At 35.6% G+C, this 20,106-nt stretch overlaps 2 protein-coding genes across 2 annotated transcripts; one reads left to right on the plus strand and one right to left on the minus strand.

The window, feature by feature from the left end:
* The first annotated feature begins 11,309 nt into the window (after nucleotides 1-11,309).
* On the plus strand, nucleotides 11,310-16,104 carry LOC130747804 (uncharacterized). The gene is made up of 5 exons (XM_057600842.1): nucleotides 11,310-11,469; nucleotides 11,577-11,697; nucleotides 12,776-12,869; nucleotides 15,537-15,617; nucleotides 15,722-16,104. The coding sequence occupies exons 1-5, from the start codon at nucleotides 11,433-11,435 to the stop codon at nucleotides 15,857-15,859; spliced, it is 471 nt and encodes a 156-aa protein (XP_057456825.1). The 5' UTR covers nucleotides 11,310-11,432; the 3' UTR covers nucleotides 15,860-16,104.
* Nucleotides 16,105-16,302: 198 nt separating this feature from the next.
* Nucleotides 16,303-18,928, minus strand: LOC130747803 (8-hydroxygeraniol oxidoreductase-like). Its single transcript, XM_057600841.1, has 7 exons — nucleotides 18,746-18,928; nucleotides 18,389-18,528; nucleotides 18,248-18,285; nucleotides 17,638-18,040; nucleotides 17,192-17,428; nucleotides 16,884-17,042; nucleotides 16,303-16,614 (listed from the first exon to the last, which is right to left on the minus strand). Exons 2-7 carry the CDS (start codon nucleotides 18,440-18,442, stop codon nucleotides 16,504-16,506), a joined length of 1,002 nt encoding a protein of 333 aa, XP_057456824.1. The 5' UTR covers nucleotides 18,443-18,528; nucleotides 18,746-18,928; the 3' UTR covers nucleotides 16,303-16,503.
* Nucleotides 18,929-20,106: the final 1,178 nt, after the last annotated feature.

The following is a 20,106-nucleotide window of genomic DNA, read 5'->3' on the forward strand; positions in this document are numbered from 1 at the left end:
TCATTAGTCTTTTCTGTTGTTTTAGATAATTAATGCTCTGCTAACGAATTGTTGTTCTGGATGATTAAAATGGATGTTTGGTTTCATGATTCATGTAGAATCTAATGTGCGGTTACTCAGAAGAAGCTAAAACTTGTAGCTTCTAACCAGAAGTGATTCTAGAGCATTCAAAATATTTCGGTAAAAACGATAAAGAATCCCCTCCATTCCTGCTGAAGTTAGATGACAGATGTTGTATTCCAACATTTATCTCTTGTTCAATTAGGTTTCATCCTGTAGGCCTCCACTTTAAAAATTATGTACGAACATATTTTCAGGCTCTAGAAGTACTGAATACTCACTACTCCACATTTACAAAAGTAGGATTAAGTGATAAACTTTTCTATTTTAAATTTAAAAACTTTAAAAAGTATGGATACTTTGGTTGTGGGGTGAGAGATTAGTCTCATGATTTACCTTAGTTAAAAAAACGGTATACAAACCCTAGGGTGGACAACTTTTATTTTGGTTCACCGATAAACCAGAGGGTATTTTAGACTTTTTCCCTCTTTCTTCTTCTCCCTTCCCCTCTCCCCTCCCTACCTACTGACCTACTCCCAAATTACCATTGAGGTTTTTCCTTCAACCCTTTTCACCTTTTGTTTTGGTTTCTTCTCCTTCCACCCCTATTCTCAAATTTCTATCTGTATTTTGGTGCATTTGTTTTGAAAATGAAAAAATTACTTTTTCTTGCCCTATGATTTTCTCGTTTCCTGAAATGGTTCTGTATCTTTCAAACATTTTCACCTAAGCAAGCTGGTACTACTGTTAAATTTTTTTAAGATTCTGAGATTTTTTCTCTTTACTTTATATAAAAAATATTAGATCTTGTGTGCTTGTTCTTATTTTTCTCTTTACACTACCCATCAAAAGGGAAAATCATCATAGCCCTTTTGATTGGATTTAATGGTGTTTAAATCCAAGAAAACCCAGCTTTGCGAGGAAATCGAATGCGGTCGTTTCGGCACCATCTTCCGATGCTTCCACCCAATCTCTGCCGAGACCTTCGCTGTCAAACTCATGGACAAGTCTCTCCTCGCCGACTCCATTGACCGTCACTGCCTCGAGAATGAGCCTAAGTACATATCGCTTCTCTTCCCTCACCCTAACATCCTTCAGATCTTCATCGCCTTCGTAGACGACAATGTTTTATCCATGGTCATCAAGCTTTGTCAATCGTTAACCCTCCTCGACCGCATTGTTGCCGATGGTGGAACCTCCATCCTGGAGGTTGAAGCTGCTAGGCTGATGAAGCAGCTTCTTGAAGCGGTTGCACACTGTCACCGTCTTGGAGTTGCGCACCGTAATGATCTCAAACTGACTGATTTTGGTTATGCGAAGTGGTTTGGCGACGGGAGAAAGAGACACCGGAAGCAGGGAGAAAGAAGAAGAGGGGTTGTCAATTTCCATTTTTTTCCTTTTAATCATCATCAAATCCTAACCGTTCAATTAAAGAATATTCCAAGATTCTTGAATCTAATGGTGTTTAAGTTTGGTGCACCGATGGACCAAAATAAAAGTTGCCCACCCTGCACCATAAAAATCCCACTGAGTGTACAGTTTACTGCTATGGAAGTGCAATATTTGATTATATTGTATTAGAAATCATTGGTTAAGGTTTTTTTTTCTTTCAAAGGTTCAATTTGGGTCTAAGTTTTTTTTTTCTTGAGAAAGGGTACTTCATTAAATTAAGTAGAGGAAGATATAGAAAATCAATGTATCAGCGTTCATAAAAGAAAAAATCTTCAAAGGAACTTCTTCCACCTAAAATCTCTGAAGGAACCTCTTCCACCTAAATTGGATGAGCGTAAGTGGAAGCGTTCCTACTTTCTAGCTAGAAAATCACAAATTCGATAAACGAAAGAAAGACTCGAAAGTAGAAATAAAAGAGCGACAATATCAAACTAAACTAGCAAAATAAGAGCAATCTTCACCAAGCCTCTTCTACCATTGGTTGACAGTTGACACCTCCATCAAGCCTCTTCCACCATTGGTAGAGCTGAAGACAATCCATCTCAAAACAAATAGACCAGAGTCAATAGCCAAAGACATAACACAACATAAACTAAAAGCCCAACACATTAAGCAAACTGTTATAAAATAAACACATTAAGTAAACTTGGTGCCAACATGTTACACTTTCAATAAACACTCCCAAGTTCCTTCACAATCCATAACCCTTGATGATGCCATAATTCATGAAGGTAAGTAAGTAATTGCATCTTTCTCCATCGCCAACTCTCCATTCCTTGCAGCAATCGATCTTCCGTTGGCATTTCGTATTAAAATAATAGGCTTAAAAGCACATTTGGTCCCCCACGTTTCACCTTCGTGCAAAAGTAGTTCCTAAACTATTTTTATAGAATTTCTCATCCCCCATGTTTTCTCCCGTTACTACAGTTGGTCCTTCTGTTAGATTTTAAACGGTTTTTGCTTAGGTGGACTATTTTAAATGACGTGGAGGAGAGAGAAGAAGGTTAGTAAGAGAGAAGAAGTTTAAAATTTACAAATATATTAGAATTCTTTTTTTTTTTTACTTTATTTGATAAATCTAATATTTAATTAAAAATAAAAAACCTAACCTCTCCCAAGTCCCAACTTTTCAGAACCTTCATCGTTTGCAATTCCTCACCCACCACCATCCAAACCTTCAGCCTTCAACTTTAAACCCTAACTTCTCCGCCCACCACCATCAACTTCGTGTTCACCATCATCTTCACACTGTCTTTCCAACCCAACACCCACCTTACTCCATTTCTCCTCTTCCCTTTTCAATCACCCACACACACACGCGTTCAAAGAGAAAGAGGAGAAGCTGTTTCACATAGCAAAAGTCGAGGAACAATTTCAAGAAGTAGAGAGATTGAGACATGGAAATAGCTTCACGGTGGAGGTTCGACCTGGAGCGGTGGCTGTGGTGGTTTGGTGCGGTGGAGACTGACTCGGGATGGAAAGATGGAAGGAGGTGAAGAAGAAATCGTGAGAAATCACATATGGGTTTGGGCATGTTGGCTATGGTGGTCTGAGAACTTGCTTTCAGATCTGAAATTTTTGAAGATGATGAGAGATCTGCTCTGATGGATCTAGGTGTGCCTGGATCTTAGTTTACAATCTGGGTTTACCCTCATGTGGGTTTGTTTGGAGAAGGGAAATATGAGTTGTTTCCCTTCTTGTTCGAAGAATAATCAGATGTGGTGGGGAGAAATTTTTGAACTGCTATTGAACTGATATTGTGCGTTGGTGGTATGTGCACTGTGGGTAAAAGGATAATAAGATTGGGTGTTGGTGACTGTTGTCTTGGATTTGAGATCGGGGCATGTTTCCTTGCGGGTTTGATGTCGCAACAAGTTTTCTTGCTAGTGCAGATCTGGGTGAAGAAGTTGGGATGTGTGAGTATAGGCCTTGTAGCTTTGGTGGTAGCAACACACAGATTTCCTTGCATTTGCAGGGGAAGCTCTGTTGCTACAATTTGTTCTCATGTTTTGCAATCCAATGGAGTTTCATCTTTTCCTTAAAAAAAAGTTGAGAATAAATCTGATAATAAATTATATTTTCTGATCATAATTTTTTTTTGTGAGTTTTCTGGAGACAATTATGAAGATGATGGAAGAACATTTGAAGATGATGAATTTTTTCAGAAGAGGCACATGCATGCCCTCTCTCATACTAACCTTCTTCTCTCTCTTCCAAATCATTTAAAATAATCCACCTAAGCAAAAACTGTTAAAAATCTAACAGAAGGACCCACTGCAGTAACGGGAGAAAACGTGGGGGACGAGGAATGCTATAAAAATAGTTTAAGGATCATTTTTACACGAAGGTGAAACGTGGGGGACCAAATGTGCTTTTAAGCCAAAATAATACTAACATTTTAATAAGTGTCTAAATAATTTAATGTTTTTTTTTTGTGATTTTAATTCAGGGAACAAGTTGCACGATCCTTCCTTCCTTCGATTTATCCAATGCAATTCTGCACTATAAATATTACATACCTTCGTAATATCCGTCCACGTACAAGACCATAACTACTCAGCCAAAACCAAAATCAAATAAAACTAGTGCTTTTCTCTCGTGCGCTGCACGGCGAAGTTTACTGTTGTAAAAAAGTAAAAAACATATCAATTTACTCTAATATAATATAAACTTTGGGATGATGAATTGTAATCAAATGAGAATTAAGTTCTTTCATGTATGACAACTCAGGTTCAGTACATATGTTTTTGCTTGATTTTAAATTGAATAATTCCCCTGCATTGGACGTTGCTTGAGTCATGCCTACATTGTTTGTTGATATTATATTACTGCTACTCCACAAAAAACTCATAAGGATATTGAATACTCCACGTTCATACATTCCACATTCATATATTATACTACTGCTACTCCAGCAAAATCATATCCTGAATTGATTTTTTCCTTCCATGAAATGATAATATGATAATGAAACAACGCTAACAAAACATATGAAGTTGGGGCCAGTTTTTTACTCCTACTCTTGATATGAAGATGAAAAAAATTATTAAATATACCACAGCCAAATAGCAAAACATGATAGCTTAGAGTAAAAATTGGAGCTAGTTTCAAATAATATCTTCTGGAGCAAACTTCTGTTTTGAGCCAGCTATCCTATAAGAGAAGTTTTTTACTCCTACTCTTGATATACTTCTTTTGGAACATATAACTCTGCAGCGAAAAATAGAAATATTAATATTAGAATAAAATTTCTCCGAAAGCCAAATAAACATATTAATAAAATGAAATTATTAACTATTTTGACTAAAAAAAAATTTCATTAATTTTTTTAATACCCATTAAACATATTTTAACTCTTAAAATATAATTTCTGAAAATATATCCACAAATGAACTTATTAAAATAACTATAATAAAGGTAATGTGGTTCACAGGTAACTTGGATTTTTCGTTTGTCTTGATGAAGTGCAATTATTTCTACTTAAAATCGCAGCATATACTATTTTGACAAAAAACATTTCATTACTCTCTTTTAATTTTATTCAGTCTACATGTAACTTGGATTTTTCTTTTGTCTTGATGAAGTGCAATTGTTTCTACTTGACATATACTATTTTGACTAAAAGCATTTCATTAATTTTTTAATACCCATTAAACATATTTTAACTCTTAAAATATAATTTCTGAAAATATATTCACAAATGAACTTATTAAAATAACTATAATAAAGGTAATGCGGTTCACAGGTAACTTAGATTTCTCGTTTGTATTGATGAAGGGCAATAATTTCTACTTGAAATCGCAGCATATACGTACTATTTTGATAAAAAACATTTCATTACTCTCTTTTAATTTTCTTCAGTCTACCGATTATAGTGCCCTTAATCTTGCCGAGTATATATTTTATCTAATTAAAATTATTTGGTGGACAAACCGCACGGAATTTGGCAACTTATCATGAACTAAATTATCACAGGAAGCGTGCTTTTTTTTGGGGCACCAAGGGGTATTTTCTTAGAATTTTTAATAAACAAAAATCTCAAACAATACTCTGATTGATAGTGTAAAAGGTAAAAGAAAAGCTCAACTAACTAAAATTAGAAAAATAAATAAATGAAAAGCATACAATTTCATAGCTAGCCAAAGGTCATTAAACAGAAAATAGTTGAAATAATAAGAACACAACAATTAAAACTATTATCAAAGAGTAGGGAAACACAAAAAAAAAACAAAAGCAGAAACAAACACAGCCTGATAAATTGAGCAAATCATAAGCTCAATAACAATTTCTGAAATAAAATTTATAATAACACTAATTTAGGACGCATGCCTCATCTTCAAAAAAATTGAACTGCTAATTCCAGCTACACTGAAAACATTCACCAATATTTTTTCTGAGATAACTTCAGAATCATAAATATGAACAACACCCGCTAGATCTTCAATTTCAACACCTTGTTTAAGAAGAGGGAGGTTCTGCAGAATCTTCACAATCCCCACCGCTTCCAAGACATGGCACATGGGATTTGAATGCAACAACACTATCATGGTCATTTCCTCCAAGATCAATCTAAGAAAACATGAAAGAGATCCTACATATAAAAAAGATACACAATTACATTATCATTTGCAAGAAGAGATGATTGAATAAAATAATGGCAAAAAATGAGAAAGCACACATCATGTCACATATTTAATTTTTCAATATTCAATCAATTTTCAAAACGAACAAATTATTGTTAAACTGTTCGCCTTAGTGAACATTGAGCTCCAAGGTAGTAGTAAACCATATATAAAAGAGAACCACTGGATTAGGCTAACAGTTTTTGAAGGGATGATTTCCATCTTCCCCTTACCTTTTTTGTACACTGCTAATTTCCTAACTATAACTCAATAATGTACTTAAAGAAAGTAAGAACTTATACGAAATTCACAGCTCACATAACACAAACATAATTTATCACACACCCAATAATAGTTTCTTCATTAAAATTCATAAACATAAAGATGAAAACGGAAAGATTTCAATATGAAATTCATCTTCCGTGGTCCAACCAATATTGTCACTCTCAACACCACAATCAGCTCCCCCATGCAATAACTAACACACATAAGAGGACCATAAGCAAATGTAGCAGTATGAAAAATACCAAGTAATTAAGAAAATCAAGAGAAGAAAAAAAAAATAGAACCACATTGCTAACAGAATTTGATACCTTAAGTAATAGAAGAGAACATATCTCCTAGTAAGTCCCCTCAGAAGTATTCTCACATGCGGCTACAGTTCAGATCTGAGAAAGAGAAGAATTGCATAAAAACACACTTCCCTCCAGGCAAAATGCATTCTTTGCAACCTAGGAATGTCAACAAAACATTACCTCAGGGTTTTTATCAAAATAGAGATGTATAAGCTAACCAAACTGCAAAGAGTTCGTCTGAGCATCATGATAAAAATACAGTAAACATTATGAATGCAGAAAACCTGAACTACTTCTGTATATATGTCAAAATAATAAAAGAATTGCCACTCATGTAATATTGGAACTAACATAAAAGCCATCAAAATAAGATAAGATGTAATCCAAACAACTTCAGCTTCTGCCATCCAACAAAGACACTTTCTTTACTGCAAAAAAAAAAAAAAATTCAGCACTGCAAACAAAGCCACTTTCTCCACTATAGTTAAATTTCTTCTACTTCACATTATCAATCAAAGCCAGCCTCCAAACCGCCCCGACGACATAGATAACCTTGGAGGGGCCATCTGCAACTCACTCATTAATAAAATAAACTAAAAAAAGGTAAGATAGGTCATCAACTTAGACAACCATGGTGAAACTTGTTTAGTGTAGAAGGCAAGTAAAAAAGGGGGAATGGCGCCATCCCTAAATTGAAATTTGGAATTAAACACATTATTTGGGTGTTCAGGGTTCCGAAATCTTTTTATCAGATACAGAGAAAGGGCTAAAATGCTTGTTCAGCCGTTTATATGGAATCAATAGTGGAGAGATCATCAAGCTTAAATGCCATATTGCCATGGCAAAGAAATTCCCTTATTTCACTCAGTTCGAATGCTAGAGATCAAGAAGATGAATGAGATAACATAACCATATGAAGGGCTTTTATAGGGAGAGAAAGAGGAGAGAGATATTGGAAAACCAAGAAACAATTGAATTGCTTGTTCTTGGAACAATGCACTGGAAACTGGAATGGTTTGGAGTGGGAGAGAGAGATATTGGAACAACCAATAAAGAAATTGGAAAAATACGTTGGGAAACTGAGAAAGAAATGAACAAAGAATCAGATTTTATTTTAGTCTCCTTGGGTAAGGGAAAAATCTCAACAGACTCTTAAGTTTAAAGCTTAATGAACCTTTTTTGAATTTAAAAATTGGACAATTATATATAAATTTTTGTTTGAATTAATATAATTAAAATTGAAGAAACCAATAAAAAATGAGGATTTATAAGGAGCACAAATTTTTAAAACCGGAAAATAATATTTAAGATTTAGATATAATTTTTATATTTTTACGATGACAAAATTGAAGCACAAATTATATTTAAGATTTAGATATAATTTTTATATTTTTTTGAAAGAGAAAATTGAAGCACAAACTTTGTGGGTTTGTAATTAATTTCAAAATTAATTAGTATTATAATTTTTTTTTTGGTCCTTATTAGTATTATAATTTTGAAGTGGAAAAAGGAAATCATTAATAACAGAATTCAAAATCTGGATGTAAATGAAATGATAAGCATTGAAAAAAGGAAGGGGTGGTTTTAATGGGAGAATGAAAAAAGGGAATATGAGAGATTTATGCATGGAGAAAATCAAATGAATGAATATGAACAATCCCTTCATTAAAGCATTAAATGATAAATACGGTTGGGGGAGTGTTAGTGGGAGAGAGAATGAAAAATTAGATTGAATTAAAAAAAACGAAAAAACAGAGGAAAAGACATGTGTTTATATTCATTTGATTTTGGAACAAAGCAAATGAAATTGTAAGCGTGAGAGAGAGTCTGAAAAACCATAATTGAATTAATTGATTGAGAGTGTATCTAGAAATTGGGAAGAAAAAAGGGTTGGAATCGGTGAAGAGTTTGAAAATCTAAACATGAGTCCAGATAATGACAGTCATTTTAAATATGGGGGAATATGAAGAGATTCATAACAGATTTGAAATACAATCTAGATTGTTCTTTTGTTATTGGAAAAAAACAACTTAGGATGAGGGAGGGAGTAAATGAACGAAATTAGTGGGGAAATATCTTTTTCATTTTAATTTTAATTGAAATACAATCAGATATTTTAAGAGCTTTTAATAATTTAGTGAAGGAAATTAGTTTTTTTTTTTCTTTTTCTAAATGCTTCTGAATGTATTGATCACCGGATAGTTAGAGCAATTTAGGGGGGAGATTAAAATTTTTTGTAAAGGACCGAAATTAAGGGAAAGAATGAAAGGGGATTAATAAGAAGTATTGGAAATAGATTTAAATGGGAGAGAGAGAGAGAGTGGTAAAACCAAGATTATAATGAAGATTGTTCATAATTTGAAAATTGAGTAATAAATTGGGAGATATATATATATATATATATATATATATATATATATATATAAAGTTGAATGTGAAATAGAAGCATTTAATAATGCTAAATTAAAAAAATCAAAAAAATGGAGGAAAAGACATGTGGCCAAGGAATGGAGGGAAGCAATATCAGGAAGCCACCTAGGATTTCCACTATAAAATTGCACCAATAAAAAAAGAGGATTTTTGTGGAACTGACACATATGCAATTGGTTCTCATAACCATTACTGCTTTAATAAAGTTATAGATATAGATTGTGATATCCTAATATTTTAAAAATGTATAAAATGTGATTTCATACAATTTCATTAATATTATATTTCATTTCACTCAATATCAAATATTAAAATATAATTTTTTTCTTTGACGAATACTGCTACTCATTTAGAAGTTGCATGTTTCTTCCAACAAATGTTATAATTCAAACTTGTACACTTATCTTTACGGAGGTTTAGTCTGCTTATTGTTAGACCAAAACTTTGTTGGAAAAAATAATCCAAATAACCACGTTGTGTTATCTATTTGAGTCTTGCAGATGGAAAAAAACCTCCGCTGTGAGAGCGAACCTCATTATAATGTGAATGTTTCCAACTCGAACATAATTGCTGATTAAGTACCCAAAAGAATAAAAACATGTCACCATTAGAAATTTATAAGGAATAAGTTTATATAATTTATATTAACTCCAAATAAATATAATTTTAATTTTGCCCTTTTAATATTTTCTTGAATTAAGTATATTTACAAACTCTAAGTATTAGTATGTTTTAAAATATTTTTCTTACTTTGATTTTGAAAATGGGTAAATGATCATTTTGGTCCTCGAAAGTGTTCACCGACTTCACATTCGTCCCTGAATGAATTTTATTCATCTCGCGGTCCCTGAATGTGGCAAACGTCATTCATATTAGTCCTTCCGTTAAAAAAAAACTTAACAGACGTTACCTATTTCCTTTTTTTAAGCTAAAAAATTATTAAATCAAATTAAAATAACAAATTTACTAAAAGTTCAATTAAATAAAACACAAAAAATCCTAACCACTAGCCATCACCATCGTTCTTCATCTTCTTCATCATCTTCACCAATCCTTCCATCACAACCCAATCCCCCACTGCAAAGTCCATCCCCCACCCCCACTGAAACCCATTTCTTTCTACCCTAATGAGATTTTCAAACCCACAAATCTAAGTTGAGATTTCCAAACTCATTGGAAAGCTTCAATGTTTTCCTCTTTTGGTTTGAAGTTTCAATCAAACATCTTTCCTCACCACTACAGAACCTAGGTCAGAGTGTGTGAAGAGGATGATGGTTCGATCGGAGTGAAGGGGGATGGAGGCATGGCCAAATCACCTGAAACTGAACTTCCTCTCAAAGCTTTTGAGAACTAGGTCGTTGGAAGTTGGGGTTTTGAGAAATGGGTGCTCGAAAATTGGGGTTTTGAGGAATGTGTTGTTGAAAATTGGGGTTTTGAGGAATGTGTTGTTGAAAGTTTGGGTTTTGAGAAATGGGTTGTTGAAAGTTTGAGTTTTGAGGAGTGTGTGGCGGTGGTGGTGATGGTTGTTGTTGATTCCACGCCTGTTGTGGTCATTGTAAGTTGCTGTGTGTGGATATTTCCGTTTCATGTTGAATCCTTCCATGTGAATCAAGCAAGCAATTAAAGGATGCTACCATGTTTATAAATCTATGTTTATTTAGTTACTTGAGAGCCAATTGAAATTATCTTTTATTTCCAAAGTGGGATGAAGCGGCATGGATTTGGTGGAGGGCCAGCATCCCATGGTGCATCAAAATCACATGGAAGGCTTGGTTCTACAGGTCAAAGGGATTGCATGGTTAATTGGGACTAGCATCCCTTGTAAGCAGGGAGAATATTGAGTTGTGATGGGGTTTGATGGTGATGGAAGAATTGATGAAGAAGATGAAGAAAAATTAAGAAGTAAGAAGAAGATGAGAAGAGGAGATTATGATTTTGTGTTTTTAATTTTTAATTGAGTTTTTTATTCAATCAATTTTTTAGTTACTTTTTTTTAAATTTAAATGATTTTCACGTTGGTAAAAAAATATAAAAAATGAATCTGTTAACGTCTGTTATACTTTTTTTAACGGAAGGACTAAAGTGACGGACGTTTGACACTTTGAGGGACCGCGGGATGAATAAAATTCATTAAGGGACGAATGTGAAGTCGGTGAACACTTTTGAGGACCAAAGTGACCATTTACCCTTTTGAAAATAGCAGTGAAGTAAAGTGCAGGGTGCTATCCGCCTCGTAAACTCCTCCTTCTTCTTCTTCTTCTTCAGCTTCTCTCATTCTCACTCTCTCAGTCTCATGGCTGTTGCTTCCATTGCCCCATTCTCCATTACAGGTGCGATTCATTCTTCTCTCTTCTTCTTCCCTTTGTTCCTGCTTCGCTGTTAGATAGATTCGAATTCTTGTCAATTTTTGTTTTCTTTGCTTTGGATTGTGGAATAGGTGGATCGCATCTGAAGCAACCTGAACTGTGCTCAGCGAAGCGTAATTTATCTCTTCAGAGGAAATCAAGCTTGGTCATCACCACCAGGAAGCGCAGATCAGCAATTTCTGCAGAATACCGGTTTGTTTGTCTCAATAAATCAAATCTACCTGATCTGCTTTTCCATTTCAAAATCAATTTTGGATAGTTGTGAATAGAAGAAAAGAGAAATGGTGGATATGTTCGGTGATGTGATAGGAAAAGAAGATAGAGCTAGGAAGAGAAGTTGAGTGGAAATAAGATGGAAAAGAAAAGCGAGTGTGAATGTATCGAAACTGAGATGTGAGTGATATATAACATGATATGGTAGGGAAAGAGAAATAGAGATAAAATGAGGCGTGTGTGGATATTGATATTGTTTGAGTGTCTAAGGCCCTGTTTGGAAGAACTTATTTGAGCATATATGATAGCATAAGCGCTTATGCTAGTGTTTGGGAGAGCTTATGCAAACAACTTACATAAGCTGTTTTGAGCTTATTTTCATAAGCTACTCATGATAGCTTATGAAAAAGAGCTTATGCTTATATATAGCTTATTTTCAATTTATTTCAATAATTTTTTTAAAATAGCTTATGAATAAGTGCTTATGTCAAAAGCGCTTATGACCATAAGCGCTTAATTAAGCTGTTCTCCCAAACGGGACCTAAAAGTGGGATTGCTTTGCTTTCTAATTTATCCCTTGTGTTTGGAGAATATGAAAAAAACTAGTTTATTTTCTTGTTTAAGATAAGTTTTTACTTTTCTTTTGGGTTTGTGATTGGGATTTTGGAGGATGTAGTGATTATCCCATCAATATGTTGTTTTCTTTTTTTAATTTCGTTGTTTTGATGGTCTGTACTCTGATAGAGTCAGTGTATAATTACAATGGAACTGTGATATGGCATAATATACTTTTGAAAATAAAGTCAAGTAAGATCCTTAGGATTTTAGGAGTCTAAAACCTGAGCTCCATACTTTTTGGCAGTGAAACACACTGTTAAGTCAAATATTGGTTCAGTGTTTCTTTTCAACCTTGGATTACTTTACTTAGCGTACCTTTTGAATCATGGTAGAATAATGTTGAGGTTTGCACATGGAACTTGATCTTATTGGTTTTGTTGCTTTGGAATATTAAAGTAAAGATTTTCTGTTCTTTGCTATTGTTGACTCCCTTGTGTAGTGATAATAGTGGAGGTGGAGGAGGCGACTTCATTGCTGGCTTTCTTCTTGGAGGGGCGATTTTTGGAACTGTAGCATATATATTTTCTCCCCAGGTGATTTCTTCTCTCTAATTTTCAATTTATTAAGTCTACAAGACTAATTGAACTGCAATGTATGTTCAACAAGCTTGATCTATACTATTCAAATGTAATAAAGAAGAAAACAGATTACCTGTACCATAAATGGCTACGTGTGTGTTTGGAAATGAGTTATGCACACACTCCAATGCACGTTTGGGTACAATCTACAATTTGAAGCTTCACAAAAACATGCGTATAGAAACATGTTGTTCCTGTGCTTCAGTCAAATGGTTCTCAGTTCTGGGAATTACTGCTGTAATTGCAGTTCTTAGTGTTGTAGCTTGATAATACTCACCCGCCTCACGATGTACTTGGCCAAAAAAACTCTCTAACGCCAATTCCCCTTTCTGTGAGAAGTCCTGAGCCTGCAGACAAACCCATTTCCCCTCTTGCTGGAACTTCATGGTTTGTTTGCCCCAATGCACAATCATCTCCCCCAAAGTGACAAGCCAAGCTACTCTCAACACCAGATCAATTCCTTCCAAATCAAAAGGTAACACATCCACTGTGGTCTTGTACCCATTTATTCCCACCTCCACTTGCTTGCATTTTCCTCTGGCAATTGCTTTATGGCCATCACCCAAACGGATGCGCAACGCTGGAGTCGACTGAACAATCCACCCCATAACCTCCACCACACGTTTGGATATGAAATTGTGGGTTGCTCCACTGTCAATCAAAATCATGATGGGAACGCCATGGATGGAACCTTGTAGTTCCATAGTCTGGGCTTGTACGGGCTCTTCTTCCATCTTCATAATGCTGAATTCTCCGTCTGCTTCCGTCTCCTCTGCTCCCATCTCAACGTTCCAAGACTCTGGTGCTTCACCACTATCCTCCAGCGCATCGACTAGCATGATTCGGAGTTGCTTTTCAGGACACTGATGCAGTGGGTGATACTTCCTGCCGCACTTGAAGCATAAACCCCTCTGGCGCCGATCAAGAAGCTCCTGGTAAGGAAGGTGCCTTATCCCTTTGTCGCGTGGTGTTGTGGGAGATTTCCCTTCGTCTTCTCGCCGTTCCAATCTGTCTTCGCGATTCTTAACTATTACCCATCCTTGGTTTGAGTTCTGACCTGTTGGGCCCGATCCTGGAGAAATTTGATGGGCTGCTCGGGTGAACGAACCCGACCCGAAACCCATACTGGAGCTTCCTCCCTTTGACCCGGAAAGAGATTGTCCTGGTCCATGGAGCTCCGTTTCCACCGCTCTTGCCAAGGGTATGAGACGAGGACGAGGAAGAGAAATCAGAGTTCGCATACTCCGAACTCGAGCACGGATATCTTCACGGAGGCCATGAATGAAATTCCCAAAGTATTGCTTGTCGGGTAGATCTGAGAGCTGCTCGAAGACATCTCCCTTGCTTGCAGACCCATATCGTTCCAGTAACTCGTTGATTAACTTCTCCCATGTCAATCCGGGATCCAGATACAACAGGGAGTTGAAGTAGTGAATGGTAGCTCCCTCCATGCATAGGTGAGCTAAGTTCACCTTAACCTCAGGGCTTGTTCCCATTACATGGAAATAGACTTCAGCACGAGCTATCCACCCCGCTGGATCTTCTCCATTGAACAGTGGGAGTTCCACCTTCTTAGCGGATTTGCGGAATTCATCCAACAATCCCCCATCCAAGCGTGTCCATCCCGAAACGTTGGAAGATCCTCCTTGCTCTGTTCCCGATCTGGTAGCAGAGTTGTTGATCGTACTTCCGGATTCATCGCGTTCAACCGATTGCTTCGACAATCGCTGAGTTAGCAGGTCTAGCAAGCGAGCTTGATTTCTCTCTGCTTGTTCCTGCATGGTGATCAAGGTGGGACGCAGGTTGACGACTTCAGTTTCGAGAGCTGCAACCTTAGCCTCCATCTTCTTCGCCGGTGGCATTTGTTGTCAAAACACCGACGATGAACACTGGTATCCGTCTCGGAAGATCCGGTAGGTCGGACCAATTTGATGGGAACCAATGCAACAGAGAAAGGAAAAGGGAATAATGGGAGAAAATTGCTTAATGGAATTATGTGAAAGGAAGATGATTACAGTAGTATCACTACTACTCCAGAGCTAGGCTCCTATAGAAAAAGCATAACTTCTCTATTCTCTCTAACAAAAGCAATACTCACAGATGTCTCCCTCATGCTAACAGAATTCCCTTTATACACATACCCCCCCTGATTCCCGTAACTAACTCATCCTAGCACTCCTTTCTCACACTGCCAGCTCACTCTTCTTCTGGATTCTTCCTATTCTTTCCTCTCCTCACATACACACACCATACCTTGGGCCTTGGGTTAGTTGTTTCAGCCCATTCTCTATTTGGGGATCTATCAGCGTCTTATTTAAAATTGGATGTGTCTAAGCTACAGTGCTGCTAAACTTTTTTCCATTTTGGAATCTGGTGTTATCTCTATGACTCTATGTATTGAGCATTGCACATGTTCTCCTAGCAAGCTTCTGCTTTCTATTCCATAACTAGAGCTGAATTATTGATTTACTTTTCTATTTGATAAGGGGTCATCTTTGTATCTCATTAGTATATCTGTTATTTCTAATTTAATTTAGTCGCAACAAGATATAATTGTTCCCATCTATAGGCTCTAATCTTACCTAAGTTCTTATATGGACTTCATCATTGTATATGATGCAGATCAGAAGATCTGTGCTTAATGAGAATGAATATGGATTTCGCAAGGCCAAAAGACCTGTATATTACGATGAAGGTTTAGAGGTAAATATAGGTTCTCTGGGCTTTACAATCCACATTTGACTCTTCTTTGTCACTGGAATACCATTGTGCTTGTATTAATCCTTTTATTCTGTTCTTGAAAACAGAGGACCAGGGAGTCATTGAACAAGAAAATAGGCAAACTAAATTCTGCCATTGATGATGTTTCTTCACGTTTGAGAGGTGCCAAGAACGTGCCTGCTTCACATGTAGGAAGTGACCCTGAAGTAGAATCTACCTTGTGAGGACACCTCCTGTAGAATCTACCTCCACATTGACCCTGATGCAATAATGTTTGAAGTAGTGGAATTTCAGGAACTGAAGACCATATTCATGTTATCTTGCCTGATTTTTTTCTTTTTATGCTTTGAAACAGTGTTATAAAACTTAGACAGGTCATTGACAGAGTTAAATGGCCCAACGAGTGAGTTAATGGTTGAGTCAAAACCTATATTATATATATGACAAACTATTAAATTTTATATTCAAATTTATCATTACTATAATTAAAGACTAACAATATTTTGTTTCATAAATTAATAAATACCCTTTTATTCTATCTGTAAGAAATATCTCATTTTATTATGTTTTTATTATTATTCTATATATTGCTTTTCATGGTCTCCTCCTCCTCTTCTATAGCTATCTCTTTAAATTTTGAGATAATACCAAATTAAATTCATACATATTTTATTTTTCTTTCATGACATTTACTCATACATATTTTATTTTCTTTCATAAAATAAGCAGCCCCTAAAATATTACATTATCCTCTAAGGTAATGAGGAATTAAATGATATTCAATAAAAAAAATGAGGAATTAAATGTGAAAGTTTGCGGTCTCTATTGCCTGTCTTGTAGATAGAAACATTGTTTATTGTTTAAAATATCACATCTTGATGACAACTTTCACACAACTGGATTGTTTCAATAGCTCAAATGCTTTGCTTATATCTGCCAGTGTGACCTCATGGGTGAATAGTTCTTGAAGAGGGAACTCCTGTAAAATAGCAATAACCCAATACTATATATTGTTAGTACTTAGTAGCAAGTAGACCGGTACATCAAGACCAAATTTAAATGACTTTATTTGAGTAACTTATAAAAATAACTTCTGACTTTGAGTATATTTCACTAAGCTATTGTGAGTTTATCATCATAAGCACTTGTTTAAGGAGTTTATCCAAACACACTCTATGATTAATTGAAATGTCTGCAAGAAAAAACCTAGACAATGCATGTGCAATAGTTAAATGCGTAGATGATTACCTCTTTCTGACATTTGTTAGCTATGATGGAAAAGTCTGATATGGCTTTTAGCCCTCCAAGAATAGAACCTTTCAAAGTTCTTCCATACAAAATGGACAAAATACCAAAGGGCACAATAGGTTCAGTTCCTACACCAATTGCTATTGTTTCACCAGTTCCCTATAATATACATAAGATTTTTTTTAGGAACATACTTAGTATAAAAGGATGGGAAAGAACAATAATCTCAATAGATTGATAGAATATATTGTTCAGAACAACTAATTGATCAAGATTTATTTGACCAAACACTGACTGATGAAAATTACCACTTTTGTGGCTTCCAAGGATTCTGTAAGTAAGGGGGCAACTCCAGAGCACTCAAAGGAATAATCCACACCTATTCCACCACTCAGCTCCTTGACCAATTCTGAAGCAGATTTAGTGGAATCACCAGGATTTATAAAGTGGGTCATTCCAAAAGCTTCTCCTTTTTCTCTCTTCATCTCATTTTTGTCAATCCCAATTATCTTAGTTGCTCCCAGCATCTTGGCTCCACTGATAGGCTGCAACACAAGGTCATTCTCATTCAAAGCCAAAATTCAATCGTAATACAACAATAACAATGATAAAGTCTTATCCTGCTAAATGATGCCGGCTAAATGGATCAAATGACACTTGCCGTGTTTGATCCATATTAGATATAACAATCAATTTTATGTCGGGCGCTAGAATGAAAAAATGGCACAAAGGTATATAATTTTTGCATACATACCCCTAATCCAACAGCCCCAAGTCCAAAAACAGCTACACTTGATCCACTTTCAACCTTGGCTTCCTTCCAGGCAGCTCCAAAACCAGTTGAAAACCCACATGAGATGAAACTAGCATGTGCTGGATCAATGCTTGGATCAACTTTGAGCACATAGTTGACATCACTGACCATGTATTCGGACCATGTAGCACAGCTAAAAATATGGTGTAGCCTCTGGCCTCTGATGGACATCCTTGAAGTGTTATCTGGCATCAGGCCAGTCACTCTCATAGGGTATTTCAGACACAGATTGGTTTTTCCTGAGACACAATTCTCACATTCTTGACACTCTCCTATGTGTGTTGGAATCACCACATCCCCTTCTTTCAGATTTTTCACTTGGTCACCAACACTCTCCACAATACTGCAATCAATGCAATACATGATGAAATTGTTAGTGCAATGTTTGGAAATCCTTCTACAAGTGTGATTGATTTTCCGTTGGGAAACACCGGACTCAATTTTGGTAGAGTAAAATCAATTTTAAATGAATATAATGATGTTTGGATCCGAATATACTGTAAGGGATCATAACAGAAAATTAAATAAAGGTATCATTTGTCCAGCTTACCCAACTCCTTCATGTCCAGGTGCTAGAGGAAAGTTATCCTGAAAATTATTTTGTTGTTATTCTCCATTAGTGGAAGCAAGATGAAAAATAAAAGAGAAAATGTTTGAAACTCAAAATACATAGGATTGAAGTTTGTTTAACTGATAATCCTTGAGTGCTTGAGATATCTGTGTGGCAAACACTGGCACAAAGCATCTTAACTCAAACTTCGGTTGCTTTTGGTGGATCTACTTGTATCTCTTCCACCGTCACAGGCTTTCCTACCCCCCAGCATATTGCAGCTACATAAAATATTATCCAAACAAATACAATTATATATGTATATATAAAGGCTTAAGTTGCATATTAAGCTACTTGATGCATGTTTAGATGACGAAAAACCAAAGCAAAAGCAAAATCAGCTGGCGGACAACCACAAAAGTTAAGGAAAGTTATTTCTGTACACCATGATTTTGGCTTCCAAACATGTTGATAAACATGCTTATTGATGATTGATACCTTTGCATGTAATAACCTCTGAGGTGCTTGGCATTGTAGTTGTAGATGGAATGCAGCAGGTACTGATTAAAACAAGAATTTAGTGTTTGGAATTTGGACTGCAAAGAGAAGAAGAAGACGAGGTGCAGTCGTCTAAGGGTGACGCTGCACTCCCTTTTATATCCACAAGATAAGCAGTTAATGATATTTAGCTGTACAAATAAAGGATTATTTCTTTTTTATTAGACAAGTAGAGGGAATTTGTTTGAGTCGTGAACATCCACATTTTGATGAGATTAGAATTTTTAGTGCAGAGTTTTTTCATATGCAGAACTCAAATCTTAAACTTCGCACTAAGTAGAAAACAGATGACTGCAAAATACTCCCTCCGTCCCTAATTATAAGCTAAAGTTGTAAAAATCACACTTATTAAGAAAGCCTTAATTGATGCATTGGTTTTCAAAAAAAATGTACAACTTTCTATGTTTACCCCTATTTATGATAACACTTTTTCATCATTGTACTACTAATGGTGGTGCTCCACTACCAATAAATGCAAGGGTGAATATGGAAAGAAATATTAACTTTTGCAAGGTTAGCTTATATTTAGTGACACAAAAAAAGTCTCAATGTTAGCTTATAATTAAGGACGGAAGGAGTATGTTTTATTCCCAATGAGCGAGGGCCGAACAACAATTATTTTGTGTGTATTTAGTGTTTTTAGGCTTTCCAAAAATTAGGATGAAAGTAGTACAACATCATTGTCACTGTTAGAGCTTTATTGTACATTTTCTTAATGGTGACATCCTCTATAAATGGTATACAAATTATAATGAGCAACTAATTTTTTTTGTGATAGCAAAAGAAAGAGATTTTATAGATAAAAACTACAAGAACAAAACCTTGAGAAACGGGAAATCCAACCAACAAACCACCCTAGCTCCTAAACCTAGAGTATGAGTCTCATTAAAACATTACTAGGAAAAACTCATTTAGAATAAAAATCTAGTGAAGGAAAAAAAGTATGCCATACTTATACTTTTGAGAGAAAAAAAAAACATCCTTCCCACTGTCATTACAACCATTACAAACCAATAAGAGCAACTCCAACGCTGGTTTCTTAACCAGGTTGGAGGTGCTAAGAAACCAAGGACCAATTTCTTACCCATTGGAGCACAGGTCCTTACGGTTCCTTAGCTAAGGAAAAATGGGCAGAGCAAGCAACTCTGCTTTATCAGTTCCTTAAATAAAATATTATACTTTCTCTCACATTCAGTTCCAACAGATTACAGAGGGAAGAAACAGTGTTAACAGATTGTATGAACTATCACAATTTTATTCAAACAATAAAAATAGGAATTAATTACAAGGCTTCAGAAAAA

The sequence above is a fragment of the Lotus japonicus genome, chromosome 3, assembly GCF_012489685.1.
Source record: "Lotus japonicus ecotype B-129 chromosome 3, LjGifu_v1.2".
NCBI classification, from domain to species: Eukaryota; Viridiplantae; Streptophyta; class Magnoliopsida; order Fabales; family Fabaceae; genus Lotus; species Lotus japonicus.